The following is a 13,519-nucleotide window of genomic DNA, read 5'->3' as shown; positions in this document are numbered from 1 at the left end:
TTTTCTTCTGATTTTTTATTTCCAGTTTTTCGACAAGAAAGCTGAATTTTGCGAAAACAAACTAATTTCAAATTCGCGGCGTGAGGGTCTCGAAACGAGTACTACAGTACCACAAAATATTTACGAACTTTCTCAAAAGGAAAATTAAATAATTTAAGTTTACTTAAATTTTCTTTAAATTTTAAATTCTTACCTTATGATACTAAATTTTTACTTTTTTTGTATATTCAAAATCGAAATTTTTTATCACTTTATATTAAAAGAATTATTTTTGATCTACTGGTTATTTCGGCGGGAATTTTTCACTTTTAGAAAGAAATTTGCCTCATATTTTGTCTCGTCCAACATTTTTTGTTTCTTTTTTGTTCAAGTAGTGATTTTTAAAATTTGCAAATTTATTCACACTATGTTTCAGGTGATGAGCCAGCAAGCCGGGAATGCTCAGCGTGGGAGATTTGACGAGGAGCCAATGTAATTTACTGATATTCCTCAAAAATTAACAGATTCAATTTTTCAGGTCACTCGGTGAAAAGATCAGTCATCGCATGGATCAGCTGAAAGAGATTGTTTCAAGCTCGTGTCCTTGTGCTGGAAAGGTTAGAAGTTTGGAATTAAAGACTTTTAATTATCAGCAATTTTTCAGTTTCCCCCGGTTGCCATCGTTCTTATTGTTGCTCTCATTATTTTGGGAGTCATTATTGCCGTTCCACTTGTCATCTTTTTGTCGCCATCGGCTCAAGCCATGTCATCCGGCACCAGAGACCTTTCTTCTCACTCGATTCGTCATCCCAAAGTCTGGCCGAAAACAGAAAAAGTTCAGGACGATGATCTCAGTGCCATTCAGATGACGTCACTTTTACCGCCAAATGTGTCAACATGTTCCGGATTTGGATTCGCGTGTACAGGCTCAATTGACATGATTATTCCATCATCGAAGCGTTGCGATGGTTTAAAAGATTGTTCTGATGGTTCTGACGAGGAAAATTGTAAGGAGTGTCAGTCAATCTACTCTTGTCGGGCTCATATCGAGGAAGAATCCGAAAAAAAGGACAAGACTTCTGTTCTGCCAACACTTATTTGTTTAACCGCTGAAAAGCTCTGCAATGGTGTAGAAAATTGCCCAGATGGTTCGGATGAAGCCTCGTGCAGGTCCAAATGCTCAAAAGATCAATTCAAATGCTCAGGAAGCGATGCATGTCTTCCAATTTCTGTCAAATGCGATGGAGTTTCAGACTGCGAAAACGAAAGTGACGAAAGTAACTGTAATAAGTGTCAGAAAGGAGCACACGTGGGCTTTATTATAAATAGAATACATAAAATGAATATACAAATTTCAGAAATGCGGAAAGAACTGCATAAAAGCCAGCAAAGTCTGCGATGGCATCCCTGATTGCGATGATGGTTCAGACGAGCACCAATGTGATTGCAAAACGTGTTCCGGTTCTGAGAAAGCCCTTTGCGAAGACGGTACATGCATTATGCGCTCCCAAGTTTGTGATGGAAAACACGACTGTTTGGACGGAATCGACGAGGAAAACTGTCCAGGATCGTGCTCCAATGAACGGTTCTCATCAAAATTGAAACTTTTAACATGCGATGATGGCAATCAATACTCAGAAGTAGAAGCTTGTTCTGGATTAGTTGAAGCTTGTGAGCTTAATTGCCCGAAATGCGACCCAAAGCACACTTTCACTTGCCCAGCAGTAGGAGGAATTCATAATAAGTGCATCAAAAGAAGCAAGGTCTGTGATGGAATCTTCGATTGTGAAGATGGTGCTGACGAGAAAAAGTGCACACCCGTGAAGGAATGTGTAGTCGAGAGTTCCATTCAGTTCACCTGCGATAATAAATGTCTTGAATCGAGTCGTCGATGTGATGGAGTTTGGGATTGTGAAGACAAGTCTGACGAGAAGGGATGTGACAAGTGCCCATCTAGATCTTTCAAATGTAGTGCCGATAAAAAGTGTCTCCCATTCCACACGCGTTGTAATGGAGTAGCAGAATGCTCTGATGGAAGCGATGAACATAAATGTTCTTGCCAAGGTGATTTTGAAAAAGAAAATTAAATGTATAACATCTTAAGTTAGGGAAGCTCAATATTGTTTAAAATAAGTAAATATATACAAAAATACTTAAACACATCTAAAATAATTTCCCATTCTATAACTTATTTACTACTTACTACTATTCCAGAATGCCTTGGTACTCACCACGACACCTACATGTGCAGTGAATCGAACAGATGCTTGAAACGCGGCGAAGTGTGCTCTCCATATTCGATGTGCCCCAATGCAACCTACATCGATAAGGCCTACTGCGCTTCTTTGGCTTTGAAGAATTCAGGCTTACGTCCCTAAACGTACTATCACTCATTACCAATCTCTCTAAAGAGCTAATTTTCATGTGAATTGTTATCTACTAATTTGTAAAACATGTATAGACATTTTCGATATTGCATGCCGATAAAACATTACTTCCAATTATTTTATTTGCCAAATAGAATCAGAGGATGTTTAATAGAGTTAAAATACCGACAATTGCGATAATAATGCTTACTGCCTCGCGAGGGGAATTGTTCAAAAAATCTGCACTGAGATACAAGTCGGTGTCAACATCTATATTGTCATTCTCCTTATCATTTTCCTTGTCGAGTTCCTCATGTTCCTCGAGATTCAAATAAGTAATCGGTGTAGTTGGACGAACAACACTTTTTAATGTGATTGTAGAAACAGTCTCATTCAATGCTGGTGGCTTGGATGTGGAAGCAGTGATTTTTGTTGTAGTTGTAGGTGTTGTAGTTGTAGGTGTCGTAGTTGTGGGTGTTGTAGTTGTAGATGGAGAATATATGTCACAAATATTTGTCAAATAGCAGATTTCGGAACTGAGATATTTGATATCAAAGAAATAATGATTCTCAGCGTTGTCAGCAAGGGCAACTGAAAAAAGTATTATTTTTATGTAATCTTATAACTGGAATTACATGTTGATCCAAATCCAATTAGAACTCCATCATCTGTTACAAGTGGCCCGCCACGATCACCTTTTGCAAGGGGCCTATCCGATCCTTGTTTCAGTGTTCTGATCCATTCGGAGTAGAAATCTTCTATCTGGAAATGTATTACAGGAAATACGGCCAGTAGGGTTTAAATTAAAATTCTCGGAACTTCTGAATTCTGAAATACCACAAATGGAACAATTCTTCCTATTGAAATTCAAGATATTTTGATACAAAGTATTAGTAGGTCATGATAATGCATTGTATATCTGGATTTCAGTTGAATACATCCTGAATATATGAAATCAATATGAGCCTTGGATCAAAATATCATGAAGCTCTCTGGGAACATAAGTTTCTTTTTCATTTATCCCCTTTGCCAGGTACATAATTGTTGCAGAAAACGTGCGACCAAGTAAACAAATTATATTCTCACCGGATCATTCCTGTGTTTCCATTCACTTTCTGACCGTGCATTGTTCTCGTATTCAATCCCATACATGTGCACTTTATCACCTTCTTTGTATATAGTAGATGCTGAATGAAATAAATTCAGTTTTGTTCCAATTCATATACTCACTGTCAGCAAGACATGCGTATTCCTCATTTGGTTCACCTTCTATTTCAACGAGCATCGGGGCATAATGAGACTTATATTTACTATGTGCATTGGCACAAATATTGAACACGTAAGCACTAGTCACATTTCGTGTACGGCTATTTTGACACTTTTCAATAACCACTTCCATTTTATCAACGACATCAGAAGGTACTTCTTCAATACTGAAATTAGTTTTTTATTAACTAATATAATTTTGTATTCCAGTATGCATATTTTACAAAAAATAAATCTATCAAGACCTTCGCAATGTACACCAGCGTGAAATTGACGACTAATGAAGGAAATACAATAAACAAGTTATTCGTGTTTTGCATAGCTGTTTGCAAAATCAACTTACCCAAGAGATCCCATAACAGGATCATTATTACATGATGAACCGATATCTGCACCGTTCAAAGCCCACTTTTTTTTACCCGTCGAAATGGACTGAGAATTAGCCATGACGTGCCTCGTTGAAATGAAACTTCCTCCAGAATCGTATAAATCTTTACCCTCTGTACCATCTGAATAATTTGTTGATTAGCTTGCAGAAAAAGCAAACAATTACCTTTCAACCGAACCCTCACCAGCCATTGATAGCTTTCGTTTTGCCCATGCAGTGAAACTCCTGTGTGTCCATTTTGCTGATTGTTTGGTGCTAAATGGAAAAATGATTAATGCACTTTTAAAACAATCACACTTACGCAGAGTTTTATTTTTGCAACTGGCTCTAAGATTAGCGACCTCCGCATCAGTAAAATTTAGACCAACTACAAGCCCGATATTGATTATGACGAATATGTATGTTAATGATAGAAACGTCATTTTCAGAAATCCAGTGAACTCGGAAAAGTAAGAACTGAATATTCGGAGAAAATATAAGGTACAATCGCGTGTGAGTGTTTGAATTAAAAATAGTAATACACGTGATCACACATTATGAAAATTTTTTAATTGTTAAAAGAAACACAATAACAAATAATTGTATTGTGTTTGTGGGATGATTCAATAAATTTTAAAATATGTAATCTCATAAATTGGTACAATTATTCAACGGTTTTGCCAAATTTGGCACTTGCCAAAACCAAAATAACAAAGAACGAGCGCTATTATAATTTCAGGAAACATATACATTTGATGTTTTCTATTACTCACTGTAAATTGTCAATTGTCAAAAAATTGTGAATTGAAAACCACCACAAGAATCTAAAAGTTCTACTCAAATACTGTATTTATTTGTTTTATCTCAACTTACAGTAATCAACTGACCTAGAACATCAGTCGAACACCTTTTTCTTCATCTTTTTCTAATTTTTGACCTGTTAGTATGTCTGAGTACTAGTCTTATCAAATTACCCAATCTTTCTTCAATTTATTTTTTTTTCTCGTCTTCCTCGCCATCCGATAAATGTTTTCTGCATGTCATCGCCGTGTTCTTTTTATTTTTGAAACGACACTTGTACTTTCCATTTTCTCCATTTTCAGGCCAATATTTGTTGACACTGAAATTCGAAGATTTCAGAAAATATATTTTGTAACGTTTTACAAATAAAATTAATGTTTTTATGGATTGATTTGTTTAAAAAATTGCAGAATATACAAGAATGCCCGGTCGACACCGGGCAAACTTTCACAACTACACAATGCTCTACGAGCAAATTTTCAGCAATTCGACGAGGACGTTTGGAAATGTGAGTTTTCAAAATAGCTTATTCTGATGAATGTATTGATGTGTTCATCACAGAATTTTGAAGAATTTACCTATTATTTTTAAGTGGAGACCGGTTACACAAATTTGGAAATACTAAAGAAAACTCGGTTTCAGCAATGTATTTGTCGGAAGTGGAAAGATTGAAATTACTGAAACTTCCAAAAAGATTACTGTTAGAAAAACTGCATCATGTGAATGTAGCTTTGGAAACAGGTATAATTTTTTGCGATAAAAAATTCAAGTGAAGATTTTTAATGTTAAGGTATATTGTTACTATAAATCTCTTTGGACTTCACCTAACTTACAATTAATTTCATTTTCAACAACTAATTGAAACATTTCAAAGATCTCCAAACAAAATGTTGTTGTCAAATTTGACGAACTATTCGCACTAGTAAATTCAGAAATCAGAACGGAGGAAATTTGTTTCAAATTGTTAAAAAGAACAGAAAAACCAAGTGTTCCTCGAATCAAAATTCATATGTTAGTGTTTAAAAAATGTCATAAAAGATTCAAAAACACATGAGATTTTATTTGTTTTTGTGTAACTTTTGGGTTTAGGAAGCTCTCAAAAAATATCAGAGCAATTTTCCCTCATTTCTTCCATTCACTTCCGACTTTAGTGCATCCTCTGTAATCGAATCAAGACTCATTGAATCAATTCTTTAACGAAGTTGAACTATATCAGAATGTTTAATTTTTACTTTACGAAAAGCCAAAGTGTCCTTGCCCTCTTGAAAACTTAACAACTTGATACATTGTGATACAATTTTGTAGAACATTTCCTTCGTTTACTAATAGTACTATATCTTTGATAATACTGCGACAATTTTCAATAAATGGATATTCTTAGTTCCATGTTATTTTCAGTATTCCAAAACACAATATCCTTAGAGATCACGGATCACATGAGAATCGCTTCTTCAAAAGAAAATGGGGTGTGATATATGTGACGTACATTTTCAAAAATTTATAGCCAATATTCGTCCATGAAAGAAACAAGAAAAGAAAATAGGGAATGTCACATAAATTGTGCCGCTTCTGACAACCATTTTGACATATACATTCTTCACAATTCTCTTCGTGATGTTGGTGTGGCCATCTGGAGTACATCTCAGATTCCCTGAACCTTATAGAGTAAGAAGTTTAGATCACATTCCCGCAGTCTTTGAGATTCCAATATCATGAATTATACATATTTATTTTCCGTAAAATTAAAGCTGAAAAGTGTCAACGGATATTTAATAGCTTGCTTGGCTGGATCCTAGAAGATTTGGTCAGAACATCTTAAGCAATGAATTTGTATCAAATGAGTAGATTTGCGGAAAGTTAGTTTCTATTGTATTGTGTACGACGTGTTTGGATTTCTCAAATTCCCATTTCTGCAAATTTTCCAGGCAGGTACAAGGCTCTGATCCGGCTTTGAGGCAACCTATACACGCCTAACTTTCCGTGCTTCCTACCAAAGTTAATCTTACTCCAAATCGAGGTTTCAGCCAATTTATATGTGTAAATTTTACACTGTGCTAACAGTAAGCAGAAAAGTTCTAAAAAATCGACAGCGTAGGTACGTTGGTAGGCAAGAAACGCCTCCATGCCTTATGCAAAAATCATATGACGCGAGCCTTTCAATTTTTGTAGATCAAAAGCTACAGTAATTCACATGGTTTCCTTCTTGTTTGTATCTATTCTTCCTTTTATATTTTGCTCAAAATCAAAAATTTGAAGAATTCCTGATATTAGACACTTCTATTTATATTTATTTCTCGCAAAACTTTGAAGTAGAAAATTCCGAAAAAATGTTAGAAAAAAAAATATTAAAAATGTGCTTTATAAAACTCTTGAAACATCGCTTCTTTTTTGAACACACTCCACAAAATTTAATTTATTTCTCAGAAATCTCAAATTTCAAGAAAAAATCTAAAAATTGATACAAAGTGCCAGGTACTTGAGAAGTTTTTTTCCCTAAGATTTGAAATCAGATCCGTTTTTTCAAAAGTTTGAGATCAAAGTTTGTCCAGACAGTTTTGAGTAAATATAGATTTCGAACTGAAATTTAATGCCTAAAGAGTATTCTGCAAGGATTGCCTGACTGACTCAGAAATAAAAAAGAAAAAAAATTCATTAAAAAGTTCAATGCGGCTTTCTTTCTTCTTTGTGATCATTAAAAATGTATACTACCACTCATTCTTTTCCCAGTTTGCTGGTTTCTTTCGTCACTTTGACTAATAGCATAATCTAGTTGCAAACTTACTTTTCTCAATGAAAACTTCTGTGAGCTCTTCTTCTTTTCACATTTTCCATTGTTTCTTTTGTTTAGGATTTTTTGAAGTTTTGTAAAAAGTGTAGAATCATATCTTCTGTATCGAGCGATAACTTTAAAAAAACAATGTATCAGAGCCAATTGAACATTTTTCCAAAAGATTAACTAATACTAAAGTACCACTAAAAATAAAATAGTTTTTTATTTGCTCTAAACTGTCTGGCATTTAATTTTGAAAGTACACACTCTGATATTAAGTTTCAATTTCAATGGAACTTTATAGAAGAGATATGATGTATCGAAGCAAAGTAACAATACGATAAATTTTGTATCTTTTTACTTGAGGTAGCACCGGAAATGATATTCCAATATTTCAGAAACAATCTGGAAATCTTTGACAATAACTATTTTGGTAAAATGCCAAAAACTAACTTGCATCCATAGTCTCTGCTAGAATTTTTTACTTCATAACTCGATTAAGCAAAATGATTGTATATAACTTTCGAAGAAATTTGTTTCTTGTTAAGATATATTCTAGGATATGAAAATTTTCAAAAACTCCACGAAGAAATAATATTTTTTAAAGTTAGAACACCATGTTTGCTACAAAACAATAAAACGAATAAAAAGTGAAAGTACCACCCAGTGCCGAGCTAATTATTGGCTATGACCTAGAAGAAAAAGAGCCGCTAAAATTGGATGTTTTTGTTATTTTTCTTATTTTCACTCAGTGTGTCTTAGTTTTCATTTTACGTTGCTTGAAATTGTGTTCAACTGAAATTTGTTTAAGAAGAATTTTCAATGTGATTTTTGGAAAAAGTATATATAACTTCCTTTTTCACTCAAATAGGTTTTTGCTCACTTTCTATTTTGAAAATAATTGACCTAATTTTTGTTTTCCTAAATATCTGTGTACTTTAATTAAAAAACAAATAAACTTTGGTTGCTGAAATTTTGAATTTTTTAATTTCTTGTGTATAATATCATATTAAAAATTAATACTTAGCATCTGCAACTAATCTACAAAATAATCCAAAAAACAAGACAATAAAACTTGTTTTTTGCCTGAATTTCTTCATTTCCAGACCTCTCATTGTTTTTGTTCCATTCCAAATCCATGTGTCCTAACTCTCAAAATCCTTTTTTCTTTTCAAAAATTTTATACCACAAACATACCAATAATATTTTTTAAAAATCTAGAATCCAAATCTATCAAAACATTTCCGGAATTCCATAATTTTTATTTTTGCTTTTTTTAATCATACTGCAAAATCTGAGAAAACAGATTTTCAAATAGTATTTGGAAATATACATTTTTTGAAAAAAAAACGAAAAAAATTCTACACGAAATTCGAATATTCGCTGAATTCGCCGTTCGTCGTTCATTTACCAGTATTTTTTTGTTTATGTTAAATATATTTAATGAACAACCTAGTATTCTTTACCATCAAACGGCTTGGTGGTATATTTCCAAAAAATACAGTCTGCGATGTATTTTTATTCTACATATATTCTACTTTTTTTTTAAATTACAAGCCGGAAACAAGGAAAAAGATGAAAATTTATTGTTTTGCATATTTTTGAACCACCGCTATATAAACTATTTGGAAATTTGTTCAAAATTCTTCACACTTTTTCAATTTTTCTCATTCTTTTGTGCCAACCGTCCTGTAGAATTCCCGGTGGTCCCATCCATTCTGTCAATCATTTTTGCCACTTTCATCTTTAAAACTACTCACTTTCGCATTTCAACTTTTGCAAATGTTTCCTTTTGGAACTCTTTCCAACAATTACAAAAATTCAGATTCAATCCTTCTCGTCGATATGAGTACTCTACAACAACGACTCAATGCGTTTAAAAAACGCGCGCAAGTTTCACGAGGGGTAGGTCAAATATTGATGTGTAATATTCAAACTAGCGGTGGTCTAGAAAACTAAAAGTTCGAGCGAAGAAAACTTTCTGAGGTTTACTAGAGATGTTCCTAAAAAGTTTTTGATCAGGAAACAACGTGGACATATTTTATCTTTTTCTAGATCGCGTTGTGGTAAAAAACAAGCTTACCATTGTGCAGATACGCTCATAGCTTTTTGTAATTAAAAGTTAAAATAATTAGTGTCTGAGGAGATGCTCGTTCTTGTTCTCTTTCATCTTTCCGCTTTTGAAGTCATGTGTAGTTAAAATGTTCTATTACGCTGAAAAAAAAAACACAAAGATTTTCAAAACTGAAGTCGGTTTAAAAATCCTGCACTGATAACTTTTCATATTTCAAAAAGACAATATATTTAGGTCATACTATCGCAAAATCTAAAATCAGAACAGTTTACATTTGCCAATTTTGAAAAAGAATTCGGCATCTTCGACAACTGCCGAATCGTCTAACTTGTAAGATTTGGATTACCTCCCACTCCTAAATCATATCATTCCACGACTGTGTTTTGATTCAAAAGCTTCCGTTCTAATTCAGAGGAACCCATTAAGATTATGCTAGTGTCTACGAGTCACTATTCCAGTAGTTACAAGAAGCAAGAATTTCGGATTCATGTTGCTCGAGACTTGTAATTTTTAACTCGAAATTTAGTTTTTTTTTTCAACAAATTGAATGATTTTTTTATTCTAAATGTTTCGAACATCAAGCAAAATATAAAAATGATGGAATTTGTTTAAAAAAAACTCTCTTTCTATCCGTAACAAGGCCGGAAATTTGAAAAATTGGCAGGATAGAGAATCGAAAACAAAGCTGTCATCACTCACTTTGAAATTCAGAAAATATCAACCAAAAATCTCGAGAGTTTTGGTCATCCATACAATCCGTTTTTTATTTAGTTTCATCTAACTTTTCTTAGCTTCTTCTTTGTCTTTTTGGAACGTGGTCCCATAGAAAAAAAGCCCATTTATTTATTCTCTTCATCCCATTCTTCTTCTCTTTTTCTTCCGTCAATCCCATTTCATCGCTTTTTGCTTCTTCTTCATTTTCAATTTTCATTGTCTCTTTCTCTATTTTCCTTATATTCCATCTGAAATTAAAGACTAACGGCTACTCTCGTGGCACTCGTCAGATACAAATATGGTATTCAGTTTTTGTTGTTCGCCACTCAAAACTCCATTTTTGCCAGTTAAATCTATTCCGCCGGCTGCGATTCCTTATAGAAAGGTATGTTTGATTAAAAGTTATTTATCTCTAAATATTTTAATTCTGGGAATATATTCTGAAAGTTTTATAATCATTGTGAATTTTGAAAGCCAAACTATGTATATGAAATTGATTAAAAATGGAAAACATTTTGATCAAGCAAGTATATTTAGCTGAAAGTACACCGAAGTTCAAGTTGAACTTCCGCTGTAGGCAGGCATGTGTTTTGAAATTTGTGAAATTTGAAATTTGTGATGATGCTCTGCAAAATCTATGACTACTGAAATTGTAGGCTAACAGGCTACTTTCGGAATAGTTTTCCAAATTCCTGTTGTGTTTTTTCCTGTTCTTTCAAGTACCAAAATATTTTTTGCAATTAATTTTGAAACCTCGATGTGCAAATTTACGTGTATTGTTTTGTTTGCTTTAATTATCTCCATGAATCCTTAAATTGATGCGACTATTTTGGTCCGCTACAGTAAGAAATACATTCTCTGAACTAAATCGTGAGCTCTGCTTCTACTTCCTGCTCATTTGCTTCCCAACATTCAATTTTCTATACCACCTAATAAAAAAAGTCAAAAATCGGAAATTGGAAAGGCTCAACTACTCGTTATTTTCTTTCTCTTGCTCTTCCTAAATAATTGGATTTTGTGTGCACGATTTCCGGTCAGATTTACACTGCACAAAAATCACATTTGTCTACTTGAATTCGGGGATTTTTGGGATTTTGTTGAAAACGCTTTATTTCCCTTTTTTGGAGTGTCAGTGTTCCTAAATTCGCAGTTAGATTGGAGATTATTTCAAGGTTTTGGTTTTGGTGAGTTTTTGAATTTCAGAAAAAGTATAACTTTAACTTTGAGTTAATTCATCCATGCTACCTTTCCCTACCGCACCACTACAATACCTCAACTAAGATGCTCTACAGTAATCATCTCGTGATACTACTATTACTGTATTCTTATACTATTTTAGTACTTCAACATTAGACTCTGATGTGTGACTTCATATACTACTCACTACAAATCTACGAGTCGGATTTTTTAGAGTTTAAATTTTTTAGAGGTTCAATGCTTCACATTTTTGTAATCTGTCTGTTAACCTTCACGGGATAACATAGCCTATAAGTTGTTTGATAAGTGTTCAGGCTTTTTCTGAAAATAATACCAATCTTATGAGAGAGTTTGAAAATCATATAAATATTTGAAAAAAGAGTTTCAGGGATGAAAAATCCCCAAACATTCTCACGGTCAAAAAACTTTCAGTTTGAGTGGTAAATTCGTAATTTTTTGAAAATTGAATTTGAAGTCAACCTTCTGTATGTTTTTCATCTCAGCAGCTAACTCAATTTTGAGTTCTTTTTCACAAATTTAGTTTTAGAATTTATTCATTCAAAGAAACTCCACTTTTCAAAATTTTTGCATTTCTCTCCTGACCTTGGATAGCCGAGTAAACGTGATTTCGTTGAAAAAAGGTCCGAAACATTTGACATCGATCACGTGTTGCCTGGTTCCAGAATTTTTTGAAAAAAAGGGTTTTAGCTATTCGGGTGTCGAATAATTTATAATTATAGTAGGAGGAGGAGGTTGTAGGCCATGAAGAAGAAAAAAAGAAGAAAGAGAGAGAATAAGGAAGAAAATCCTCGTTTTTTCCTCTTTTTTCACACTCTTTTCTGATTTTTCAAGTAAGAAGAACACTGGAAATTTGCCTACGGCCATTTTATTTTTATTTTTTCCAGTTGAGATTTAGAGTACTATTTGGAAAACATTTCCACGAGACCAGAAGATCACACGTTTTAAGAATTAAAAAATTTCGAAGAAAATCTGAAAACAACTAGGGAGGAATATGCGACAGTTTACTGTTGTAGTTTTTTGAGACATTTATTTCTAATAAAATTTACTCCAACATTTTCCACCGTGCCAAAAATATCAGACGCCTGAATTTTTAATTTTTAAACACTTAAAAGTACACAAATCCCTCTATAATATTCTAAAAAATAGCTGAAATAGTGTTAAAAGTTCAAAGCTCACTTGGGAAAATTAGCTTTTTTGCAGATTTTCAAGTAGATGTTTCGACATTTTTACAGAAGTCCAGAAGTTAAACAGATTCTGTACACAAAAATCTTTGCGGCTGTATGCTTTTTTCCTTTTTGTAATAACATGATAACAAATAATATTTTTTGTCAACAATACGACTTGTTGTTAGTTAGACATGCAAATTAACCTCCGCCTGATTTACAAACATTTGCTTTCTAATCGAAATAATTCATGACATTAGTCAGATGCAGTTGTTCTTAGGATTGAAATATTTGGTCTAAATTCATGACCATTTTTTGCAGTACGAATAATTTCCGCGCAGACAAAACTACCTGCAAGCCTAGAAGGTATTAGTAGCTTGCCTTGGAGATTGCAGTTTCGGTACCTGCAAGGAGAAAAAATTTAATAACTTTAAAATGTTCGAATTTCGGTCCCTTTCATAGAAATAAGATCAGCCTGAACCAGCATAAATATTTAAGAATTTCAATTTTTGATCATAGTTTCCCTCAATAACTTGTTCCTCAACCTCTCCGCCTTTTTGCGTATCCCTATTTTGTTCCGTTGAAATTTAAGAATTGTGTGAACCGCGCATTCATAACTATCTACTGTGAGAATAATGCAAAAATTCCGTCGTTTCTGGTCTACTTCCTCCGATTCAGCCAATACTGCTGATATTGTCTACACGATCAAAATGGACAAGATTTGGGTTGGTTTTTATTCATTGGCAAATTAAAAATATACTTTTGTTGAATGTGGATTTTTTAGGGCCAAAAACTAATTCT

At 33.4% G+C, this 13,519-nt stretch overlaps 2 protein-coding genes across 2 annotated transcripts; one reads left to right on the top strand and one right to left on the bottom strand.

Annotated features, from left to right (window-relative positions):
• Positions 1-415: 415 nt before the first annotated feature.
• On the top strand, positions 416-2,472 carry egg-2 (LDL receptor repeat-containing protein egg-2). Its single transcript, NM_066136.7, has 5 exons — positions 416-471; positions 518-596; positions 644-1,288; positions 1,338-2,043; positions 2,194-2,472. Exons 1-5 carry the CDS (start codon positions 419-421, stop codon positions 2,355-2,357), a joined length of 1,647 nt encoding a protein of 548 aa, NP_498537.1. The 5' UTR covers positions 416-418; the 3' UTR covers positions 2,358-2,472.
• R01H2.2 (Peptidase S1 domain-containing protein) lies at positions 2,473-4,458 on the bottom strand. The gene is made up of 7 exons (NM_066135.3): positions 4,301-4,458; positions 4,165-4,254; positions 3,955-4,120; positions 3,576-3,778; positions 3,432-3,532; positions 2,981-3,107; positions 2,473-2,936 (listed from the first exon to the last, which is right to left on the bottom strand). The coding sequence occupies exons 1-7, from the start codon at positions 4,419-4,421 to the stop codon at positions 2,503-2,505; spliced, it is 1,242 nt and encodes a 413-aa protein (NP_498536.2). The 5' UTR covers positions 4,422-4,458; the 3' UTR covers positions 2,473-2,502.
• Between the last annotated feature and the right edge of the window lie 9,061 nt (positions 4,459-13,519).

The sequence above is a fragment of the Caenorhabditis elegans genome, chromosome III (genome assembly GCF_000002985.6).
Source record: "Caenorhabditis elegans chromosome III".
NCBI lineage: Eukaryota > Metazoa > Nematoda > Chromadorea > Rhabditida > Rhabditidae > Caenorhabditis > Caenorhabditis elegans.
The sequence above is the reverse complement of the archived record's forward strand: the minus strand, read 5'-3'. Positions and strand labels throughout refer to the sequence as shown.